Source organism: Urocampus carinirostris, chromosome 4 (genome assembly GCF_059441175.1).
Source record: "Urocampus carinirostris isolate Australia breed hairy pipefish chromosome 4, RoL_Ucar_1.0, whole genome shotgun sequence".
Lineage (NCBI taxonomy): Eukaryota > Metazoa > Chordata > Actinopteri > Syngnathiformes > Syngnathidae > Urocampus > Urocampus carinirostris.
The window spans coordinates 39,297,013-39,320,397 of NC_142352.1; the positions used below are offsets into that span (position 1 = coordinate 39,297,013).

The 23,385-nt window shown below is 38.9% G+C and overlaps 1 protein-coding gene across 5 annotated transcripts; it reads left to right on the forward strand.

The window, feature by feature from the left end:
- Positions 1-1,613: 1,613 nt before the first annotated feature.
- sltm (SAFB-like, transcription modulator) lies at positions 1,614-21,677 on the forward strand. Of its 5 annotated transcripts, XM_088334500.1 has the most exons (20): positions 1,614-1,780; positions 2,458-2,545; positions 2,625-2,677; positions 6,116-6,143; positions 7,163-7,503; positions 7,540-7,925; positions 8,454-8,497; positions 8,579-8,691; positions 8,774-8,923; positions 9,123-9,235; positions 9,308-9,444; positions 9,530-9,630; positions 9,699-9,755; positions 9,848-9,969; positions 10,437-10,587; positions 10,650-10,777; positions 12,159-12,335; positions 13,194-13,476; positions 14,919-15,079; positions 21,136-21,677. In XM_088334500.1, exons 1-20 carry the CDS (start codon positions 1,646-1,648, stop codon positions 21,242-21,244), a joined length of 2,877 nt encoding a protein of 958 aa, XP_088190626.1. In that variant the 5' UTR covers positions 1,614-1,645; the 3' UTR covers positions 21,245-21,677. The 5 variants fall into 5 exon arrangements, with proteins under 5 accessions (XP_088190626.1, XP_088190623.1, XP_088190625.1 ...); XM_088334497.1 differs by having other exon boundaries at positions 7,163-7,925; XM_088334499.1 differs by having other exon boundaries at positions 7,163-7,925; positions 21,139-21,677.
- Positions 21,678-23,385: the final 1,708 nt, after the last annotated feature.

The window sequence follows — 23,385 nt, forward strand, 5'->3', positions numbered from 1 at the left end:
AATTAAGATAATAATTCTGTAGAGCCATTTGAGAGCCAAAAGGGCTGGCTTTTTTCCTTTAGTCGGTCTGAAAGAGCACATTCTCTAAAAAGGGCCGCAATTGGCATCACGAGTGTAAAAATTTGTAATAGCATCTCAAACATTTGTATTACTTAGTTGCAGTGTTTAACCAATTCTAGAATGCAGTAGCTGGAAAAAAGGACTGGCTGTTTTTTAGTTTTAGTGTATTGTGTTATTAGTTCAATTAAGCGAGCTACTTTATTGGTACTGTACTTGTAATGTAAATAGTCTTCCACGCCAGCATGTAGCACTGTTGCGTCTTCCTGAAAAAGGAGAGTAAGGAATAAACTGCTCAATTCTGATCTGCGCACGTGAATGGAATAGTGGTGGGAATTCCGAATTTTTTTCAAAAGAACCGTCTTTTTGGGCTCGACTCACTAAAAAGAGCTCCCTCTTTCGGCTCCAAAAACCTCTCTTCGAATTGTTATTTTGCTTTATTTCCATTTTTAGAAATAGTTATCTAATATTGTGCACGAAACAGTTGAGTAGTGGGAAATGAAGCAAAAACAGGTCAAAAAAGAAAAAAAAGAAACAAATGAAATAAAAAAGAAACAAGGAATAAAAAAACAAGAAAAACAAAACAAAAAAAAACTAAAAACCTAGGGGGGCAGAAACAAAAGAAGAAATAAAAGTTAAAAGAGAGAGAGGAAACAAACAAGTAAGAGATGCAAAAAAGCTACGGGGAATAAAACAAAAGAAAAATAAACTAGAGTAAAAAAGAAGAAAATAGTAAAAAGCTTGTAAAAAATAAAGAGGTAGAAACATAGGAAATAACGCAAGAAAAATAAGTAAAATGGTTGAGAAAAAAGAAACAAAGGAGAAAAGCAAAAGAAAATGGAAAAAAGAGGAAAAAAGTAATAAGCTAAGGGGAAGACACAAGAGAATTATAAAAGAAAAGAAAAACAAAAAAACTCTAGACAAGGGAAGGAAAATGTATGGATAAAAGAAGATGTCAAAACAGAAGAAATAATGAACATATACCTTTAACTTGTATATTGGCAATAACAATGAAACATTATGCACCCATTGAATTAAAAACTAGTTCCCCATTAATTATTCTAGTAAACAATAATAACATCATTTTATATTTTACAGGGAAAGATTGTAACTTATTTATCATATATAATCTTTTTAAACTTTAAAGTCAAGCAAAAAAGAATCTCTGAAAAAAGAATCTCACACACACAACAAAATGTCAATTAAAGATATTGTTTTTTTGGGTGCAACAGCAGATAAACTTTCGAATATAAGAACAAACATTGCTTTTAAAAGAAAACGATGTAATTGTGAAACACAAAATCCTTGAAAAACATGAAATTAAAAAAAATCGAAATATTTTACATATCTGCAAAATAAGATAAACTACAAACCAAATTTAAGGTTTTTATACTAAACACATTTAAAGTCAACAAACTAAAATCTACGTTGAAAATGAATATTACTTGAGAAAATAGTACTTTGAAGCTAACCGACGGCTCCTTATTGATAGAGAGCCGACTCCCGTCGTTCACTCTGAAAAGCAAACTATTAATCCCTTTCGTTTTCGAACGAAACATCACTGGGTTAGATTAAGTCAGTCGGTAAAATGGCGTCGGTAGCCATTTCCACAGCGCTGAAGAAAATTGCAGAATTAAGGGTTGTTGATCTTAAATCCGAGCTCAAACGACGTAATTTGGACACTTCGGGTATCAAGAGTGTGCTTCTCGCCAGGTTGAAGCAGGTAAATAATTTGAAATCTGCGCGTTATACGCAACAAAAGAAGCGTAGCTAACAATTAGCCCGCGAGCTAGCATCTTCCAAGCAACCGCCAGCGACTAAACCTTAAACAAGTTCGTTTGACTGAATGAAAACGTCAATGGTGTACAACCAAACATAATGACACTCTTGCTTAAATGTTTCATAAACGTAAGCCATTAGTGAACAATAGACATCTAATAATGCTCTACCGTGGTTGAAAAAGCAGAGGGATACAATTGCCGTACGTCAGATATGTTAAACTAAACCCCCTTTTTACATAACTTTTTTTAAATAGAATTTACATAACTGATTCATTAGCGTATTCAGTATAAAACCGATAAACGAAAGCCCAAAACGTCCAGACCTCCGGCCCTCAAGTACGGGTTTCCGACACATGTGCGCTACGTGATTGAACGCATGGAAGCGTTCGCTTTACTTTGTCCATGTACCCTTTACTTAAAGGATCGCCTCCTTGCTCGCAGTTGGTGATGTTTTCTCCTATTTTCTTTTTAATGGAGTTGCTCTGCCAATAGCTGTTACAGTCAGCGTCATTTATTTAGAGGACACCCACACTTAATCCTCGTGACATTGTTTGCGTACCGAATATTTACGAATACGGTAAACTGACAGTGCTCATCCAATATGCTTGTCTTTTTCAAGGCTATCGAGAATGAACATTCAGAAACCGGTAGTGTGGACAAGCCAGCTCCAGTAGGCACGCAGAATCGAAGAAGTGTTAAAGGCAAAGGTACGCTTCACGACTTCTAGAGTGACGTTCAATTCCCACTGATTTGGATGATTTAAAATCTTTGCACTCGTCTTTTCAGAAAGGAAAATTGATACAGACGTTGATACCATCACAAAAGATTTGCTTTCAAAAGTAAGTGACATGCCCCCTGGTTCCCTGTGTGGTCATTTTTAAACGCAATTTCAACTGTCAAACATGCTACATGCACAAAATACAGCAGAGATGAGATTACTTTTTCCTAACCGCCTGCACACATGGAAAAATAAGGCATAATGCAAATGGCAAAAAAAGGTCACTCCCAAAAGAGTATGCATGTATTATATACATATATACACACATGCATACTTCTATATAAAGTTTGGAATAAATGTGAAACTATAGCCGGAATTAATACAGAGCAGTTTTGCATTGATTTGGCAGAGGGGAGTAATGGCGTATGACCGGGAGAGGGTCCTGACAGCCTGATTAAATGAGCTGTCATTGAGCCTGCTGGTTTTGGATTTTCAGTCTTTTCTCTGACTGCAGCAGGTTGAAGAAGCTTTTTGTCATTTTTTTTAAGGCTGAAACAAATAATCTCTAAGCTGCAACTATCGACCATTTTAATTGTCTACTTGTCACTGACTATTGAAACGATTTGTTGATTAATCGGATCATTATTTTTTTCTTAAAATCAGCATTAAGCTGCCTTTATGTACCGTAAAATTCGGACTATTAGCTGCTACTTTTTTCCAAAGCTTTCAACGCTGGTTAATGCATAATGCGGATATTTTTTGCATTTTTTTTTATAACTGCCGCCAAGGGCGCCCAAGCAGCAAAGGTAAGAGTCAGACATGTGGAATAGATGTGTTGAGGAAGACGCAAGTTTATTGTAACTTCCCGCTTGTGCATGTATAAAACTAGCATGAACAGACTCATCGTGAAAAAGATGTCAATCGAAAGAGGAGGTCTCGCTAACATTGGGAATAATTATCGCGGCTGTGTATTTTACTATTCACAGAAATAGTGTGGCAACGGATTAAGAGAAATCACGCCCAACAAAGCAAAATTCTCTTTTCGGCGAATTTATATATGTCGGCATTAACGTGTGTTTCGGAGTAAATATTTTACATGGTTGGATTCTATGGATTGTCCTTGATGTAATAAAGCCATTTTGGCGGACATTCAAAGAGGTTGAAGTCGGCAAAGCGACGTCGTGATGAGTTAGATCGGCTTTATAGTTTTCAGGTATCTTTTTTCAGACTGATCGGGATGTTTCTCCGATGAGTATTTTGAAATGGTCATCATTTCTTGAATCCCAATAGTTTAAGAATTCCAATTATATGTGGAGTGAATGGTGACATCGTATAGACACGTATTTGTTCGGCGGCGGGCTGTCGGAACGTTAGGGGGCTATGGTACCGTATATTATTAACTCTTTGTATTGTCTTTCTTTGTACTCCTCTTATATTTCAATGTGGGCGCATGCGGCTTATAGCCAGTTACTGTTTATGTATGTATGAAAAATGTTCTCCTTTAAAAATGTACTGTTGTGCGGCTCATTATCAGGTATGGCTTATAGTCTGAATTTTATGGTATCTTTTATTGAACATACTCAGGACTCTTTCACAAATGAAATAAGAATGCACTATACATCTAAAACCAATTATGCACCGTGCTCTGTCAGTAGAGACATTCATAAATTAACCTCTGTCGATTTATTGGGGACGAGCAAATTAATAACAAATTCTAATCAAGTAAACCAAAAAACGGAATATTAGAAGCAGTAGAACAGTAAATAAACATTTCTACAGAATATTAGAAGCAGTAAAACAGTAAATAAACATTTCTATTTTGTGAAATCCATTCAGTGGTTAACTGCAAAGTCTTTGACAAAAGTACGTGACGATTCTCAACAGTATGAAATCAAATGGTTTTAACGACTGACATTTGTTCTTCGGACTTCATGCACCTAATTTCAAATACGTTTATCAGGCATAGTCTGCCTTAAAGCTCAAGCTTTTTTATAGCGAAATATACTTGTATAAAAGGTACAGTGCGTCAGATTCTGATTTGTTCAACTGCCCAACATGCTTTCTTTTTAAATGTCTGTATCACTGAGGTACTGCCATGATATGTAAGGCTTGCTTTGAAAACTTTGCAAATAGACGTTTTTATTGGCCAAATTCAGGTTTAAATGCTCACTAACTTTAGAGGTTTGGTACGCGTAGTTGATGTTGATGTCTGCTTCTCTGTCTTTATGTTACCACTATAGACAGACGTTATTGATTACTGAGCATACTACTCATATGTGACTTAACAGAGATTATATAGAGAGGCCTCTTTCTGGTGGAAAATTGTGTCTCGTGACAGTTGTCGACAATGAAATTCCTTGCCTGCTGTCTGCTACTATCGATTTGTCGTCAACATTGACTAATCGTTGCAGGCAAAACTTGTGTAAAATAATCATCCTTCCAAGTAAAATTGTATTGTTCCACTTAATACGTGTAATTAGTTGATTTATGTTAATATTTTGAAAAATAAGAGAAAAAAACATTTTCAAAGGAGCAGCATAATATTACATATGGCTAATTTTAAGTAATGCAAAGAAAAAAATACTTGCAACATGGGCTTTTTAAGGTGTAACACATTAGAAATGTTGCCAAGTGGTAAAAGTGTCTAACTTGCCCTTTTAAAATCACTTCAACATATGGTGACGCCACAAGACTTGGATGCTATATGTTCTACTTTTCAACAGACTCTCCTTATTTCACTTTTAGATGGTACTTTCTGTTACAGATCATGTATTTGCATATATTTGCATATAAACTGACCGCCTGATTTCAGTATTTTGTTTTGAATAAAGCATCAATGTTGGGGGTATACGGTAGGGATAAGATCTCCATGAAGAGAAATATAAAGCTCTCGTACTCTGTGTTTGAGACAGCGCCCTGTAACAGTATTCACTTATACTGTGTAGGTAAATGCAAACACGCCCATTCTTAAGCATTGGTGGCGGTTTGTGGGTTGTATCTTGCATCATGAGCGGAGAAGGAACAGTTTGCGATCAAAGGACATTGTAAACCATGTCCTGCATTTAATAAGTAGCATTGTAATGTAATACACAATTTTAATAACATCAGTTGAGTTACAAAAGCTTATGTACGCATTACAGTACTTGTTAAAGGGAAAAATAATGGCTTTCCCAGGAATGCTTTCCTTTGTACGGCGTTAGTCCCAACAGTGATGGCTAAAATAGTGCGATGACGAATACTGCATCGTAACAATCGTACAAGTACGTTTAGCCGCAACAAGTTCCAAAATAAGTTGGTTAAATATGATATGAATACCAAGTTTTATATAACATTGCAATTTTTATTTTTAGGATATAACTGTACTTTCAAATAAATTGTTTTCCATAATCTTTCAACCCTATGATATTATTTAAATCAAATTTCTGGTTGGTTGAATTGTACCACCCCTAACTAGGACTAATATTTCTCCACTCTTAAGCAGTCCTCTCAAAAGTCTTACAGCAGACTTGACCTAACCCACACACTATTTAATGTTTCCCTTTGTTTTAAATCTTTTTAGGGAACAGAGGAGTATGAGTCAGAGAAAGGTACGTATGCTCCTGCAATGAGTTTTACACTGTAAACAATCCCTCACCATGGTGAACATATTTTTAGACACTAGGTTTATTTTATCTGTTAGATTACTTAATTTTCAACGTTCCTACACACAAGATTGACTTGTTTTTAATTTACACGTCACACTAATGTTGGATTTGAGAGGCTTCCAACACAAGTTTTGCAGGAGTTGTGCTTTTGTTTCAAAGCACACTTTGATACCGGATCGAAAGTACAACTTCAGTGTTGCTGATTTCAAAAGATGCACAAGGCAGACAACATTGTAACATCTTATTACGTAAACAAGGGAACTTTGGACATTATTATTTGGGGACTTGACGCTATCCAGCTCTTCCTCTTATTGTTATTTGATGTCATCATCGGCAATGACAGCACAAGTCAACCGAACTGTTGTCAAAGCCAACAAAAGAAATGGCTGCAGAGAATGCTCGTCCGTACATCATTTTCAAATCCCACAACAATGCATCGCCATTCGTCACATAACAATGGAGCAGCTCTTCAAGGGAATTCTACATCTAAATTCCATGATGACCTAGAGACATTCGCTGAAGTTAGAGTTCAACGACACCTGGACAACAAAGGTGCAGACTAATATCTGCGACAGCGGTGCATGTTGTGCATGCATCTGTTGTATTGCTTACTGGACTCCACTGGACACTTGTGAAGATGGTCACCATGTGTCAGTGACCATTCACGGATGTACAACAATTGATGGAAGTCAAGGAATTACATGTTGAAACTTCGTTTCCCTTCAATTCCTGGAACTTTTTTCCGATCTTTAGGTGACATATGCAATGAGACATTCACAATGTCTTTACTGGATTCCTTAGTCTTGAGTCCTGGAAGATTGTATTTTGTTTCTCCCTGCGGTGCCTACGCCCTCGATGACCACTAATGTTAAATGTTCTTTTTATTCTACTTATAGGTGAAACATGTGACATATCCATGTTAAACGTGTTTTTGCCATGTGTATCCTTATTAAATCCCTCAGATGTAACAGATACAGATGATGGTACACGAGAAAATAGTAAACCTGCTGTCAGCGACGGAAACCTCTCTCAGGCTGAGACTCGTACCACTGCTGACGTTGCACGGGATACTGAAGCCGCGGTCGTCAAGGCCCATTCGGAGGCCCAGGGGTCTTCTGCTGGGCAAGAGGCTGACGCGAATACTGAGCAGCCAGTTGACCTTCAGCCCAAAACTGATGCAGAGTGGGAAGTTGATGACGAAGAATGTGGTGAGCTGCAAGCCAACTTTGAGGTAGATGCTGAGCCACCGGGCGAGGACGACGTCGAGGAAGACATCCAATTGCAGGGCGACGAGGACACTGAGGCTGACTGGGAAGCCGAGGCTGACTGGGAAGCCGAGGCTGACTGGGGAGCTGACCCCGAATTGGACTCCAACGAAGTGATGGCGGCTGAAGACATGGACGATCACCTATCTGTGACCATGCAAAATGAAGATGCCATCACTTTAGATGTCGATGTTGATGATCTTCTGGACACAGGTAAACATGTGAAACTTCCAGATTCAGAGGCCGACAAGGGCAGCGATGAGCCTGAGGCCTCTGCTGAGATGTCCACATTCGATGACATGAAGATGGAAGATAAAGCTGGTCAGCAAGACGACGGAACCTGGGGTGAGCCCGCAAAAGATGACAGCGAGGCCAAGAAGAACGCTGAAGCTGGAGAAAAAGAGAAGGATTCTGGGAAGAAAGGCCCCTCGTCTACTGGGGTATCTGGTCAAGCAAAGAGGTTTGTTTTTCTATGTGAGTTTATTGATACTACTATCAAGTTCATCTCTATAACGGCCCAAGATTGTGGGTAGCTTCAAGATATATATATTTTTTTGCCATAAGGGAAGTGCTCACAGATGACCCCAATCCCTCTTATTTTTTTTTCCCTTGCGGTAATTTGCAGCTGTACCCAGGAGTTGAAAAATCCCACTTTATTTGCCTTCCGTTGCTCTTAAAGCCTTTTCCATTTTGGCTGAAGTGCTTTAATAGGAGCATAAGTTCCCTTGATGACCCCTTTTATGTTCACTGAGAAGTCCCTCAAACCACCTGAAGAGTTCATTGGTCAAGGGAATAAATTGGCTGACATCCTGTTTCGTCATCACTGGAAAAGCTCTGACACCAACACCTTGTTTACAGGATTGTTTTTCGTTCTGAAAAGTATCGTGTATTTGTTTTTTGCTCCCCAAGACATCAATATCAATTGACATAGTTGTATTTACTAAAGATAATTTGCTTTTGGTTGTGGTCACACTTGCTTGCTTTGTAGCTCATCAAGAGACAGAGATGGAAAAGCTACAAAAGATGATAATGGTAAGGCCCAGTTGAAGTTTTTTTTTCTTTTTTTTTTTTTTTTTCTAAAGAACATAACCACTTTGATTTGCTTTTTGGAAGCAGTTGTTGGTGGTTCCAGTAACATCAGTTCATCTAATAACATTTGGGTTAGTGGATTGTCCTTCAACACCAAAGCAGCAGATTTGAAGAACCTCTTTGGCAAATACGGCAAGGTGATTATTTTGTTTTTGGGGGGGGTTCCTTGTTTTCTTCTATTTATAGTGAAGATCATGATATCCTATGCTTGACAAACAGGTTTTGAGTGCCAAGGTCCTAACAAATGCCCGTAGTCCTGGTTCAAAGTGTTATGGCCTGGTGACAATGTCTTCCAGTACAGAGGGGACACGCTGCATCTCTCAACTGGACTGCACTGAACTTGATGGACAGAAAATATATGTTGAATGTGTAAGTGCAGTAAACTGCAGAATGTGACGTTTTTGGGTACTTTTTTTCCCCTAGAGGATGCTTTGCTGTTGATACTTTATCTACTTGGAACTTTGGCTAGTTTTATATTTTCAAAGTTTAATCATACCAGTCTTATTACTGTATAGCATTGATCTGAACATATTACAACCAACAATTTCAATTTGCCATTTTCTTCCAGGCAAAAAATTACCCATTTAAAAAAGAATCAACAAAGCCTGAGTTGGATGACAAAGCAAGTATCAGTAAGTCGAGTGATAAGCGCAGTTCGACTGGGACAAAGTTGTCTAACAAGTGGGTGAGAATAAAATGGTACAAATACTGGGTTTTTGTTTTAAAAAAATTCACTGAGAATGTTCTGTGTAGATCCCAGCAACCTCACAAAAAAGATGATAAAGCTGGGGAAAAGGACAAAGATTTATCAAAGGATACTAAAAGATGTGACTCTGGTACTTCAAACTCTCCTCAAGCTTCTTTAAAGAGGGATAACCGATCCTGTGGACGTAGGTTATACAATATTTCGAAAGTGTGTATGTGTGCGCACATTTGTTGGGGTGTCTGTTAAAATGTGTGTATTTAATCTTTCAGGGTCAAAGAGTCCTGTTGATAAGGAACACAGGGATCAGAATAAAGGAAAGACTTTTTTCAAAAAGACACCGTTAAGGAATAATCCAAAATCTTCCAAGAAGGTTAGAAAATGATTATTTTTGTTGTCGGTTTTGCATCCTCACTTTTCCATCTGTGTTTTTTCCTCCAGCCTCTTCTTCCGACTCCCATGCAGAGACGTCCAAAGGGCCTAATACCCCCTGAAGAGGTTTATTTACAATTATTCTTCCTTATATAATAATTTTTTGCCCCACAGTAGTGCAGTTATTAATTATTTCTGATTTGGCTGTCCCATTGCAGCTGGAGCTGATTAAAAAACAGCGGTTGGTTAAGAACAGTGGCTTCCTCCCTTTTGAGAAGATCAAGGAACAGAGTATGCGGGAACGGATGGAGCGTACTCGTAGAGCAAATGATATCCGCAGGTACATGAGAAAAAGTTAAAAAATGCTGCACTAGCACTTTAAGTCCTAGGGTGTACAAGAATGGTTTTTCAATCCAATTTCTTGTAAACGTGAAGAGCAAATGTGTAAGTTATGCCTCTTGCTGTTAATCCTTGAACATTTTGAAACACAAAATATTCTACAGGACACAGTTCACTGTTTTACTACCTCACATTTCAACTCCCAACACGTCAACAAATCTAGCCCCCTAAAATAACTGATTTCTTAATTCCAGGTTTTGTTTCGTGACACGTATTTGTCACGAAACATCTTGTGTAAAATGTGCATATTATTCACGAAAGACGTTTCAACAGTATACATTTGATTGTATCAAGATGCTGTAGGTTTCTCCCCTCCCTAAAGTGAAGAAAAAAAACGTGTCCTCTTTATACAAATTTAAAGTTTCTTTTTATCTGGTAAATTGCATTGTCTTTACTGATCAATCCTAGGAATCGCTTTATGGTACAAGAGCGTCGGGACTTTGAACTGCGTGAAAATATCTTTCGTGAGCGCCAGAGACTGGAAATGGAAAGGCAAAAGCTGGAGAGGGAGCGCTTTGAGAGGGAGAAACTTGAACGGGAGAGAGTCCGAATTGAGCAGGTATGTTAAGTATAAAGTGGCACACCATTTTCTGCACTTTGGCATGATGATTATTTTTCCAGGTGTTGCAGGAAAGGCGGAAAGCAGCAGAACATGCGGCACGTCAACAAGCGCTCAGACGGCAGCAGGAGCATGTTCGTTATGAGCAAGAAAAGAGAAACCTGAAGAGAGGCCGTGATGTAGATAATGGGTCTGTACCATCTTGTATTGATGTATTATGTTGTTGATTAGATAAAGGAACTGAAATTGGTGCTACTACCGTGATTTGGATGCAATTTGTTTTACAAATTTTTAATATGTATCGAGCAATATGCGCTTGTTGAAATGACAGGGTTCATTATGGGTGCTTAAAATTCTTGAAAATGCTTGAATTTCAGTGTTGTTTTCAAGGAATAAAATGTGCTTGAATTTAAGGTGAAACTGCTTGTAAAAGCATATACTTGCTGCTCTCTCAAACATTCCTGTCTGGTGGCTTCGTTTTCTGTTGAATTTCTTCTAAATAACTGCAGTCGGCATTAGTTATTACTGCATTGTTCTATAAACATCATTGCCCTCTATGATTCGTGCCCAAGAGGACAGATGCATGCTACCCTAAAAGAGGGCACATAAAATGTATTTTAGTGCAAGGATTACCTGTCAATCCTGGTCATTTGTATTGGGAAGAACTTCCTGCGCCTGTAAATGTAAGCTACATTTTACTGTCAATTTACCTACTATGGGGAGGGATTCAGCAACAAATATGTTCGAGATTATTTCAAGATTTAAAAATCATGTCTTGATAAACTCAAAACGCAAGATTGAAAATCGAATCTGTGAATTGCAGATATATTCGTGAATCATCAAAATGCATTATTCACACCAGATTTCTTTAAATGTTACTGGAGAAATTGAAACTGTGGCTTAGAAAGTGCTTGAATTTGGACATACGTGTACAAACCCTGTGACTAGTTCTTTGAATTAATACATCTAACAACATTTTATGTTTTTTAAACTCTGCATCAATAATCCATTCAAGTTGGTAGCGTTGGCCGAATCTCTTTTTATATTTTTTTAATCTATTAAGTTATCATGCAGCGCTGTTGGCTCTTCTTTGGAGTTACTGGAGAATGGCAACCTTGCCATTTTTCTCGCCTAAAATTAGCTTTGGTCTCTTTAAAACATACTAGTTAGGTTATGTCATAAAATTCACATTTGGTTGGTGTTGAATTATGAACAACATGTCCTTTTTCAAAAATTGTCAAGTCACAAGTGCAGCAAAACAAAAAAATTATGCGACAAATTAAATGATTTTAATCAAATGATGCGTAAATCTGATTGCACTGGTTTAAGAGGAATTTAAAGTACAAATATTGTTTTTACAAAGCATCTCGCGGATTAGTTAATTAAAATTGTAGAAATTCTCTGTAATGAGATGTAAGTGCCACCAACTACAAATTTGGACGCATGGCATTTCTTCAATTTTATTCCTGTGACTGACATTACTAGAAAAAGGGCATAATTTTGAGAAAATGCTTTCAAAATGGTAGTGTAGGCTAAATGGATAAAAGTAAAATGTGCATTTTGCATTTCAGTCGGCGAGATAATGCATACTGGAACGGCAACAAAAATATCCCGGCTGAATGCTCTGATGCTCGGCTTAACCAAGGTGGCAACTTTAACCGGCCGCAGAACCGCTTCTCCAGCTTCAGCGCTCGCCAAAGGGGCAACTTCACACAAGCCAATGTCGAGCAGAACAACACGTTTAACAGGTTGGATTGATTCCTTCTTGAAGTGCTTCTTTAGGTCGGAGACAGGACAATTGGAAAATGTTTTTTTTTTTTTTTTTTTTTTTTATGGCAGTCATTGAGAATTTTGTTGTTTGGGTTTTATTGAACTTTTCATTTTTCTCGACTGCAGCTCCGTGTTGTGCCTTTTTATACCTGTTGTTCATTTTGAACACTTAGTCAACACAAGGACACCACAACCTTCTCACCCCACCCCATCAAGATTTCTCTGACATGGAACCCCAAGTAATAGCTAATTCACAGAGCACCAGATAGTGATCAACATATTTTTGTTCTCTTTTGACTTTCATCAGATTAGGACGCAGTACAAGTTTTGACTTGCACAATTTCCTGGTCATTTGCCAAAATCCAAGAAATTAGGTTTTGCTTTATTGCGTATTAGGGCAGCCTCAGGCCCAGGTGTCATAGATTTTTTTAAAGATGAGAGTTTATTGGTTACGGATTAATTTCAATGATCACTTAAAGTTGCGCTAGAATAAACTGTCAACCACAAAAGCATCTTCTTTAAAGGGCGCTGCATTACATTTATGATAGATCAATTATAAAAATATTCACGGTATATGACAATAGGTGCTGCTAAATGTCCTAGCATTATTTACATTGCTTTTATGATTTAATGATGCTCTTACATTTTTGGTCAGTCTACAAGCACTACCATAAGAAATATTGTCTATCCTATTTTTGTAAAGTCTTCTTACACATTTATCCTGGAGTGCCACGTCTAACCCCTTTGTTAAATTTGTTTTATTCAATGTCGCAAATTGCACAATTCCCCAAAACTGCAATTACAGCAACCTGACCGTAGCTCATACAATTTGACAGACACAACCGGTTTGAGGGTGAGCCGGAAACGAAGAAAAGACGCGTCTCACCTCAGCGAGACGGCGGCAGCTTCGAGCGTTACCCCAAGAACTTTCCATCCGGGCGTTGGTCAGACCCACCTTCCAATCACGACCACAGAGACAGAGACGAAAGGCGGCCCGTGCAGACACACGACCGTTCCATGGGAGCTAGGATGTCCAACATGTCCCACTCGCGCTCCCTCAGGGAAGGAGGGAACGACTGGAAGAAAGACGAGATGAATGCCAACAAGGGCGTGCAACAGGTTTCTTTATCATCTTTTCTATGACTCATCTCTTAAGGTTTTTTTGAGCCTATTTACTTTATTCCAGATATTCAGCTTAAGGTTCATTTACTAATGCGCTCAAGTCCCTTTTTAGAGGTATCCCTTCCAAAAGTTGAACTTGTTAATTTTTTAAATAACTGGTTCCCTTGATGAACCTTTAGTCTCAAAGTTGCACTCATAAGTTTACTGGATAACAATTTTTTTGCACAATAGTAGGATAATAATGTTGGTTTTGAGAATACCTTGGTTAGGGATGGCTTAATACCCCTTTTTCCAATAGGATACATATATCTCCCCAGTACGCAACACATTTAAAAGTAATCAATAATATTAATATTTATCTTGTTTTCTGCTTTTTTCATCATAGCCAAGTGTGTACAGACAAAAATGGCTAATTTCTGGCTTCTTTAAAAAACATACAGCGTGTATTTTGTTAAATTACATTGTCGCCTTTCAATCAATATACTAATCATACACTTGTGATGATTGGTCAATACTGATCCTTTTTACAAAACATTCATTCACTGCTAACCATATGTCTCAAATGGGAGTGCTGTGTGGCAACCATTTTTTTTCTTTTGTCTATGAACTTGTAATTCTAACAACCATGGAACCCACCAAATGAAAGCTCTGACCCTTTTCTGCCGCTACGTTGCGTCTACACTACACGTTAGCAAGCCAACTCGCTACATTGGAAAATTAGTTTTCTGGACCATCCCGGGTAAATCAAAGCGACTTATACCTTGTATTCATTTATCATACATAAATCTAATTTGAGATATAGGATGCTGTAAGGAGCTGGGCAAAGGTCTTGAATTATTTCACATACCTGGCAACATGGACAAATTATATACAAACGTCCTTTTACGCCTGTAGCTCTAAACTAAACTATGTAAAAAAAAAAAATGACTACAGGTATGTTTATGAACGTGTTGAATTGAACAAAGTAAAAATATTTTTTTTCACCACCGTGTCATGAGCAACTGCAGCAAGCAAACCAGCATCCTTCCATTTGTCTATCGGATTTGAGTTTTTTTTATGTGTGGGGAGCCTCCGAGCAATAAGAAATCGCTACTATCACGGCCGAACAAGAAAGGACTTGAATTTGATGACCCATGTCGTAGTTTCTGTGTATGGATTCAATTTTTTTCTCACCAATATAAACAATCCACATTTAGACCTGGACCAAAATTGATACTAGTTGCGTAGAACTGACTGGACCATCCTTATATATAGGTATATTTTGCCATATGCATGTGACTAGCATTACTACTGGAATAGGGTGAATTGTGGAAAAAAGCTGTGGTCTACTTGTACATCAATTTTTGCTAAAACAATAAGCGTACTACCACAAGCACCTAGAGATTGGGTCTAAAACAAATTGAATGAACATTCCATGCACTTTGTCCTTGTCTATGCAGCCTTTCAACTCGGGCCGCAGGGTGGTAGTGGAGCGCCATACCAGAGTGGAAGGTGTGAGAAAGGACTGGCAGAGTGGCTCAACTTCCCAGGGCAGCAGAGGAGACTTTTCTGACAACCGTAGAATGAACAGCAGTCGTGCCAGCATGATGTCGCCTTCTAGGTAAAACACTACACTATTTGGACAGGGTGTGTCTGAGAGCAGTGGTCGGCAACATTTTCTTTACCACGGACGGGGTCATTGTCTGACAATATTTTCACGGCCTGGTTCAAGGACAGTGGTAAATTGACAAATACACTGCCAAAACGATCCTATCTTTATTATATGCTACTATAACGGCTTAATATTAATTCTGAAAACCTTAATAAAGAAGAGCAATGTAATGGTCAAGAAGTCAAGTTAATAATGATTTCTTGATTAATTCTTAATATTTAGTTCCTTTTATTCAAATCATAGCACCAGTGCAGGATTTAAGCTTGTTAGGTTAAAGCAGTTGGAGGAACAATGCTAAGGTAAGATAACCGGTTGTAAGGTCTTACACTCATCAACAATTAACACAAAACTGAACAAAGTGGAAAATGAGGTGCACAGGTTAGAAAAAATACTCAAATTTAAACATACACACTTAAAGTATACAGCAGCAGAGTCAATAAAAATTGTACAGCCCTTTCTCTGTTTACTTGACATGAACTTGTGACCTCATTTGTTTTGTTTAGTGGGTAGTACAGCTTATCAAACTTGTACATCATGTGGTGGCTACATTTGCCCATTGAAATTGTTTTCTTTACTTTGTCTTCTATATTGTTTTGGTTTGTTAACTGTATTGAATGGCAGCATTTCAGCAATGCACTGTGTAATATTTTGTTAGCGTGTGTGTGTTAGCTCCTTTCACTGTCACCCTTTTGAAACAAAGTTTGCAGACCGCTTCTTCGGTATTTCAGTGCTTACCACTGTCTCTCTGTATAAACCTGGGGAAAACATCATTCTCTACACAAGGAGGCTGGCAGCTTCACTTGAACCAAGTTAGACGTGCTAATTATAATAACAAAAAACACACTCCGGTCATTCCTGTAACATTCAACGCAAAGTCTTGTCGATCCGCGGGCCAAGTAATTAAAACACAAACCCAACAAATGAACCAAGAAACAATACAGAGCAGCTGGATAGCTGCATACTAGCATTGGGGATCCTTTGGTTGAGCCAGGTCTTGGTAAAGATTAAAATACATGAGTCACAAATGTGGTTTCCCACAGGTTGTAGCTCCAGGTTAGGGCAGCATGATTAACAGAAATCGAATCTATATCTCAATGTGACGTAGTCAAGTCACATTTATTTGCATAACCCCTAATCACAAGATGTCTTCAAGGACTGCACAGGATTTACAATTACACCATCGCCTATCTCAAACCAACATGCGGGCAAGGAAAAACTCAACCTCAGCATGAGGAAAAAAGAAACCTTAAGGGGCTGGTCGTTGCAGGCGTTGACATGCTTCAGGTCCTTATGCTGGTCTCCTGACTAATATCAAATCGTCCTTTTCCCTTGCATCACCACCAGCCAGGCAGTCGAAAATAAACGGGAAAAGAAAAGTATGAGTTTGGTACCAATCATAAGCTATTGAATAGAAGTGGGTCTTGAGTCCAGATTTAAAAAACTTCCACTGAAGTTGCAGATCTTATCTCCGGAGGCTCTTGGAGTCACAAGTAGACCAGCATTTTTCAAGTGGAGGCTCCGTTTAAGAACAAAGGGGGGAAACCAAATCTGAGAGATGAGAGGGCGCAAGTCTTAGTTAAAAGTCTCACTGCCGCCTTCTGAATCAACTGCAAACTTTTGATGCTAGACATTGGGAAACCAGAAAGCAATACATTACAGTAACCAAGCCAAGAATTAATAAACGCATAAATTATAATCTCGGCATCTGATTGCAACAGCATCGGGCGAATTTTTGCGATATTACGGAGGTGGAAGAAAGCTATTTTGGTAATATTTTTCACATGTAACTGAAACAACAGATTAGGAACAAATATTTCAGCTACATTTTTGACTGAGTCACTAGTGTTGATATTACATTTGTCGGGGTTCAGGGCAATGTTTGAGAACAAATCACAACAATGAGCTGGAACTACAATCAATGATTCTGCGCTTCCGACAGGGGCGTCGCTACTTCACAGATTTTCACTTTATGCGAGTGGTTTTGCTCCCCTTTAAACGGGTCTAAAAAAATATTAATTTACCAAAAAAAAAAATTCTTTTCTGAAGTGGCGTTGCTACTTCGTGGATTTTCACTTATCGCGGGCGGTTTTGGTCCCCATTAACCGCGATAACTGAGGTCTTACTGGAGATACTAAAAAGTAGGGAGGCTGGTATAGAGCCCTGTGGAACGCCACAGGGGAAATCAGAATGTTTAGTGGTCAGATTGCTGTAGTTGACACATTACGTTCTGTCTGACAGGACCTAAACCACCTTATTTGAGTAACCTGGTCTCTTTGGTAAACCCAGGTGTATGCTTCATTTGGTCGAAATTTATGCCGTAGGAGCGCCACAGAGTCTAGAACAAAGCAGTATTAAAGTCTTGTGAGTTAACAGGCCCAATATTCGGCGGGAAGGGGCATAGTTGCCGTAGGTAAAAGTTCTTTAAAGGTAATGCCATTGCAGGGCGCATATTGCTGCTACTAAAACCTAATTTTCCTTATCACCGTTAACCTTAAATAGCACCTCACACTCAACAAAATGGTGATCGGAGATAGCATTGGGATACGGTAAGACTAAAAAATTTGAAGCTATCACGCCCCGGGTCGGAACATGGTCTAGAGTTTTCCCATGTTTATGGGTGGGCACATAAACTATTTCATCAAAACCAAATGTATCAATCAGTGACTTAAAAGCAACCGCTAGTGAATTAGATGGGGATTTTATGTGAACATTAAAATCACCAATAATTACAACCTTGTCTGCACAAGTTACTGTGTCTGTTAACAGTTCTGAAAATTACTCAAAAAATGTATCGCCCACCTAGACCATATTCAACTACATAAATTGGTGGTGACATGGAGGACCTCATAACTAATGCTTCAAACATTTTAAAAATTGTAGAGGTACTGGGAGTAAAATTCAGCATACTTTCCGATGTAAGAGCAACATCTCCACCTTTCTTGCACGGCCGTATCAAATGCGAACTTGCAAAGTTTTGGGGAGAAGCCTCATTTAGCGATAGAAACTCATTTGGTTTCAACCAGGTCTCACAGAGGCCAATTAGGTTAAGATTGTGATCACTTATAAGGTCATTGACAACTTGAGCTTTGGCAGCTAGTGATTTAATATTCAGAAGTCCAAGCTTCAGCACTGTGGACTGAGCTGAACCCTTTACCGAATTTTGAACCTTAGTGGTTATCTCCACAAGATTTTGCTGCCAGTCACGGATCTTGTGCCTTGAATGGCAGCAGGTGCGGCCAGGATTCCATACCACAGGAATATTGTTGACAGGTGGAGTAAGGGACAATCAGAGGTTATGAGCACAGAAGATGTTACAGAAGAGAACAGATCAGGGTGTGTGGTGCAGGCAATGGAACACTCTAAACTACAAAAACTATGTGAATTGCATGAATCTAGCATAGTGCTAGTTAGCGCTAGCATTACAGACTCCACACCCATGGTTACAGGCTCACTAATCACCCGTGACTTGGCTTGCACTTGTGTACCCTGTCATGGAAGACTTAAACAGTAATCTATATTTTTTGAAAGAGTGAGAGCACCTTCCCAGTTAGGGTGAAGGCCTTCCCTCCTCAGCAGGTCAGGTAAGCCATGGAAAGAGGGCCAGTGTTCCACAAACCTAAATCCCTGCTCACTACAGAAACTTGCCAGCAACCGGTTGAGCGAGACTTGTCTGCTAAACCTCATCATTGCCTCTCGCAGGCAAGGGGCCAGAAACGATTACTTGATGCCGACTCATTTTTCTGGCGAGATTACAGGTCCAAGCAAAATTTTTCTTTGTAATCTCAAATTGCCTCATTCTGGTATCATTTGAGCTGACATGAATGACTATATCGGTGTAGCTAGCCCTGTTCTGGTGTCTAGGTTTGCATGTCAGCTCCCTCAAGTTAGCCTCAATGACGGGTGCTCTGGCCCCAGAAATACACACAACCGTTGCTGGGGTGCTAAGCTTTATGTTACGGGTGATGGAGTTATAGGGAGCAGGAGCCAGTAGACCGGGGTGAAGTGCGACTCGCTAGGGGGCAGAACTTGTTATGTGTCTGGATTGGCCCACCGTGATTAACAAGCCGTTTAGGGCTAATGCTAACTGGACTAGCAGGTTCGCTACAACACACGCTAGCAGTGGTGTCCACCGCACCTAACATTTTCCTTCTAAACTGCTCTAGATCACAGACACGTCCCTCTAGAGGGGCTACCTGTCTACGGTAGCGGGAGCAAACCTTTACAACTACCCGAGAAGCGTCTTAGCAGCCGGGGAGGGGTTACTCCTTCACCGGCAATCTGCAGGGGCGCGACGATAAACAATTGCGCAATCGTCTGAAAACTTTTCAGCTGTCCAAGATGAAAAAATCAGTCCAGAATTCTGATGAAGCAGGAATCTGAATAAATTCCCTAGTCGTGAGGACGCGAGCAACACAAAACTGCCGCCACTCTAACCCGAAAGTGAAGTTTTTTTCGTAGTGCAATAGGGCAACCACAAAACACGGTGTTTTTTTTTTTTAAGGATTCATAGTTCCAGTTTGTTATTTGAGTGATAGTGTTTGGCCAACAAGAATTGACACATTTTGTGGTTTAACGGCGTCGGACAATCAGAAGCAGGTTTTAATGGCATGTATATTAATCATCATAAAGACCTTGCAGAAGTCGCGGTTCACAGACACGAGCATGCAGCTTTCCAGCCGCTCCCTAAATAGCAATCTTACACTGAAAGGAGTAGCCCTCCAATTTCGTTGTACTTTTGTATGACAATGAAGACTATTCAACTGCAAATCTGTTGTAATTTGTAGATCTTTAGTTATTGTTACGGTTGTCCAAAAGGATATCAACTCGAAATAAGTTTGTATGTCACTGTGTTTCTCCCCAAAAACAAAAAAACACAGAAAATGCACTTCTTGTAAAATTGAAAATCGCATCAAAATTGCAAAACTGATCTGAAAAATTGCAATTGCAGGTTATGAAAGGGGATCTATAAGCCCTGGTTTATTCCTGGACGCTGGCTATTTCAGCTGAAAATGAAAATCTCCATTCTGATCCCTGCATGATGTAGTGGGTTGCAGTTGACCATTCTCCATGCTGATTGGATAAAAGCGCAAAAGTTTGATTTGATTCATCCCTTACTGTAATTTCAGCCTGCGGGAATCCTTGTTTCCAAGGTGAAGGTTGCACCGCCCAACAGGCGACCGCACCAGCCCGTTTGAACCACACTGACTAATTTATACGTGCCACCTCAAAGTTCTGGTTCAAATTCAATACGAAAATGTAGCAGTGTCAGTAAAACTAATGTTTGAATTTTGTGTGAAGTGCTTGGAAATGCTTGAGATTGTTGCCATGTTTGTTTCTTGGCAGTCTTACCCTAGACCACTCAATAAATGAGGAAAAATTAAAAACCTGCCGTCATCGCCCCCTACTGATTGTTTAAGATGACAGCACTATTTAGAAAACCAGCTCTTGACTCTGCTCACCAAGAAGAGCTCTTTCGGGACCCAAATGGCTACTCAGATTTTCTTTAAATTTTATGATATATTATTTATAAAAGAAAATTACGCACCAAATCATTTAGTTGTTAGTAATTTTATGATTTACAGAGGTCCCCCGAAAAACACAAAGTAGTCACAGCTACAAAAAAATGTAAAATACCTAATAATTTTGGCTTCTTACACACTGAACAGATTTAAAGTTGAACCGCAATATAAAATACATGAAAATGCAAAACAATAAAATTACAAATCTTAACTCTTCAGTACTAAAAATACATGAGAAAATGCCCCAAAAATTAACTGTTTACTCCATTCTATTTCAACCAGTTTTGACACTGATCTATTAAAACACAGAAATTATAAATGAAAATAAGTAAAACACCATACTTTTGATCGGCGCTAAATTTCTTTTGAAGGTACTAGAAAAATCGGCCTTGATAAAGGTGTACCAACCCTGCCAATTACTTTCTAGAATTATGTATAGAGTTGATAGTGTGAATATTCTGACCTTTTTTTCTTATTTCTATCCAGCAGTCACTCATCTGGAATCAGTCGCATTGTCCAAATCACCAGCAGTTCCGTTCCCAGCGGCAGAAGCACGGGCAGCTTTAAGTCTTACAAAGGCACGCGCCAGTACTAACGTCTGACACGCCCAACCAGTCCAAGTTTAGGACCCTCTGATGTGTTTTAATTTTATAGAGGTAGGCCTTTTATATGGGGCAACCATGTTGGTGGTCAAACAATTCTTTTGTATAAAGGTATTCAACACAGGGTTTTGTTTTTTCCCCCCTGGACGATTCTGCTTAAGTGCACAATTTTAATTAGATCGTAAGTTTCTGTAACATGTTAATATTTGCCATCTATGATCACGTTTTGTTAATTATTGAAGGCAACCCACGCCATCCTTAAAGAACTCCCCCAAACGCTTTTAAAATGTCTGGCATGTAGCACAAACGTTTGTTGTCATGGTTCGTTCTGTAAAGATTTACATTTCAAATAATTCAGACATTGTGGACCATACAAATACTATTTCAGTTAATGCACATGTGAATCGAATAAAACATTCAAACATGTTTATCTGTTTTTTGAATCTTCAACTACACAGTAGATACTGGAAGCGTCAGCATTACAACAATATAAATGAGTAGTAAACTCCATATTGTTTTCTTACAAGGAACTAGAGATCGTTTGATACCACTATTTCATATCCAACAGTGATGTGGCAGCCTTGTGGGTCACTTAAAACTGATCCTTTGTCTAATTCCTTGTGAAATGAAGTTTAACAGACATTGTGTATTATTTAGCACCTCCCAGTGTTAAAAGATAAAGAATAAAAAAAACTTTAACAGGCAAATATATTTAACAGTGAATTTATTTTTAAAATACTTAGAGAAATGTATTTTACATAATATGACGTTCACCTAGAGGGGATTTGTAAGGATCGTCCGCCATCTTGCAGATACAGGTATACAAAGATGTGGAAGGCAGGGCTAAAAGAAAATGATTTGCACCATGCTCACTTTAAGGTTTCGTTTGTATTAATCATTGTACTAGTGGTTAAATATTGGTGTCGTTTTAATGGCATGTGGATGTTAATATGCCTTAAGTTAATCAAGTTAAACTGCATTTTTTATTGGACCATGCGCAACAAAAATTATATTCAAGCCTGTGTACATGTCCCCTAGTTAAATTTGTAAAGTTCAAATGCTTGTCCCGCTTGGATGAGGATGCTCTATGTTCAAGGATGCCTTAACCACCAGGGTCGCCGGGACACCACTTCCTGTGGTGTGTCTTGGGCAAGGTTTGCTCTCCCAATGAAAGATACTCTTGTTTTCCATGAGTACCAGTAGCAGGAAAAGTCTCTTGATCTGCCTCAGATACAGCACTTTCCTCATCTGTTTGCCGTAGTTGTCTGTTTAAAGCCACCGCCAGCTCTTTTAAGATGAAACCAGGTACTTAATCACTGGGGGAAAACATTGTCATTCCAAAATTCATGTCGCATTGTACAATGCGCTTGCAACACATGCACCGTTAATGTTTTTGCCGTAAAACAAACTGGCGATGACTTAAGTCCTTTGTCCAGTAAAGGACTGTTCTGTATATGTACAGTGAAAAAAATAAGTATTTGAACTAAGTGGGAGCTATATTACTATAGCTCCCGCTTAGGAATCATGGAGGGGTTTGAAATATTCATCTTAGGTGCATGTCCACTATGAGGGAGATGAACTAAAAAAATCCAGAAATCACAATGCATGTTTTTTCATAATTTATTGGTGAGCTACATCGTCAAATAAGTATTTGAACACCTGCGTATCATCTAAAATGCTGACCCTGAAAGACCTGTTAATTTACGCATTAGAAGTCCACCTGCACTCCATGTATCATCCTGAATCAGTTGCACCTGTTTGAGGTCATTAACAGCATAAAGACACCTGTCCACCCCATAGAGGCAGTAAGACTAACTTGTAACATGGCGACGACCGTACAGCTGTCCAAAGACAGCAGGACAAAATTGTACACCTCCACAAGGCTGGAAAGGGCTACAGAGTAATTGCTAAGCAGCTTGGTGAAAAAAGGTCCACTGTTGGAGCAATCATTATATAATGGAACAAGCTAAACATGACGGTCAATATCAATCGGAGTGGAGCCCCATGCAAGATATCACCTTGTGGGGTCTCAATGATTCTGAGAAAGGTGAGGAATCAGCCTGTAACTACACGACAGGAGTTGGTGAATGACCTGAAAAGAGCTGGGACCACCGTTTCCTAGATTACTACAATA

Excerpts from the sequence above, each read along its gene's own strand:
- sltm (XM_088334497.1), top strand. The coding sequence starts at position 1,646 with ATGGCGTCGGTAGCCATTTCCACAGCGCTGAAGAAAATTGCAGAATTA. Across the intron at positions 8,924-9,122 it reads AGAAAATATATGTTGAATGT|GCAAAAAATTACCCATTTAA; the intron begins GTAAGTGCAGTA and ends ATTTTCTTCCAG. Across the intron at positions 9,970-10,436 it reads AGAGCAAATGATATCCGCAG|GAATCGCTTTATGGTACAAG; the intron begins GTACATGAGAAA and ends GATCAATCCTAG.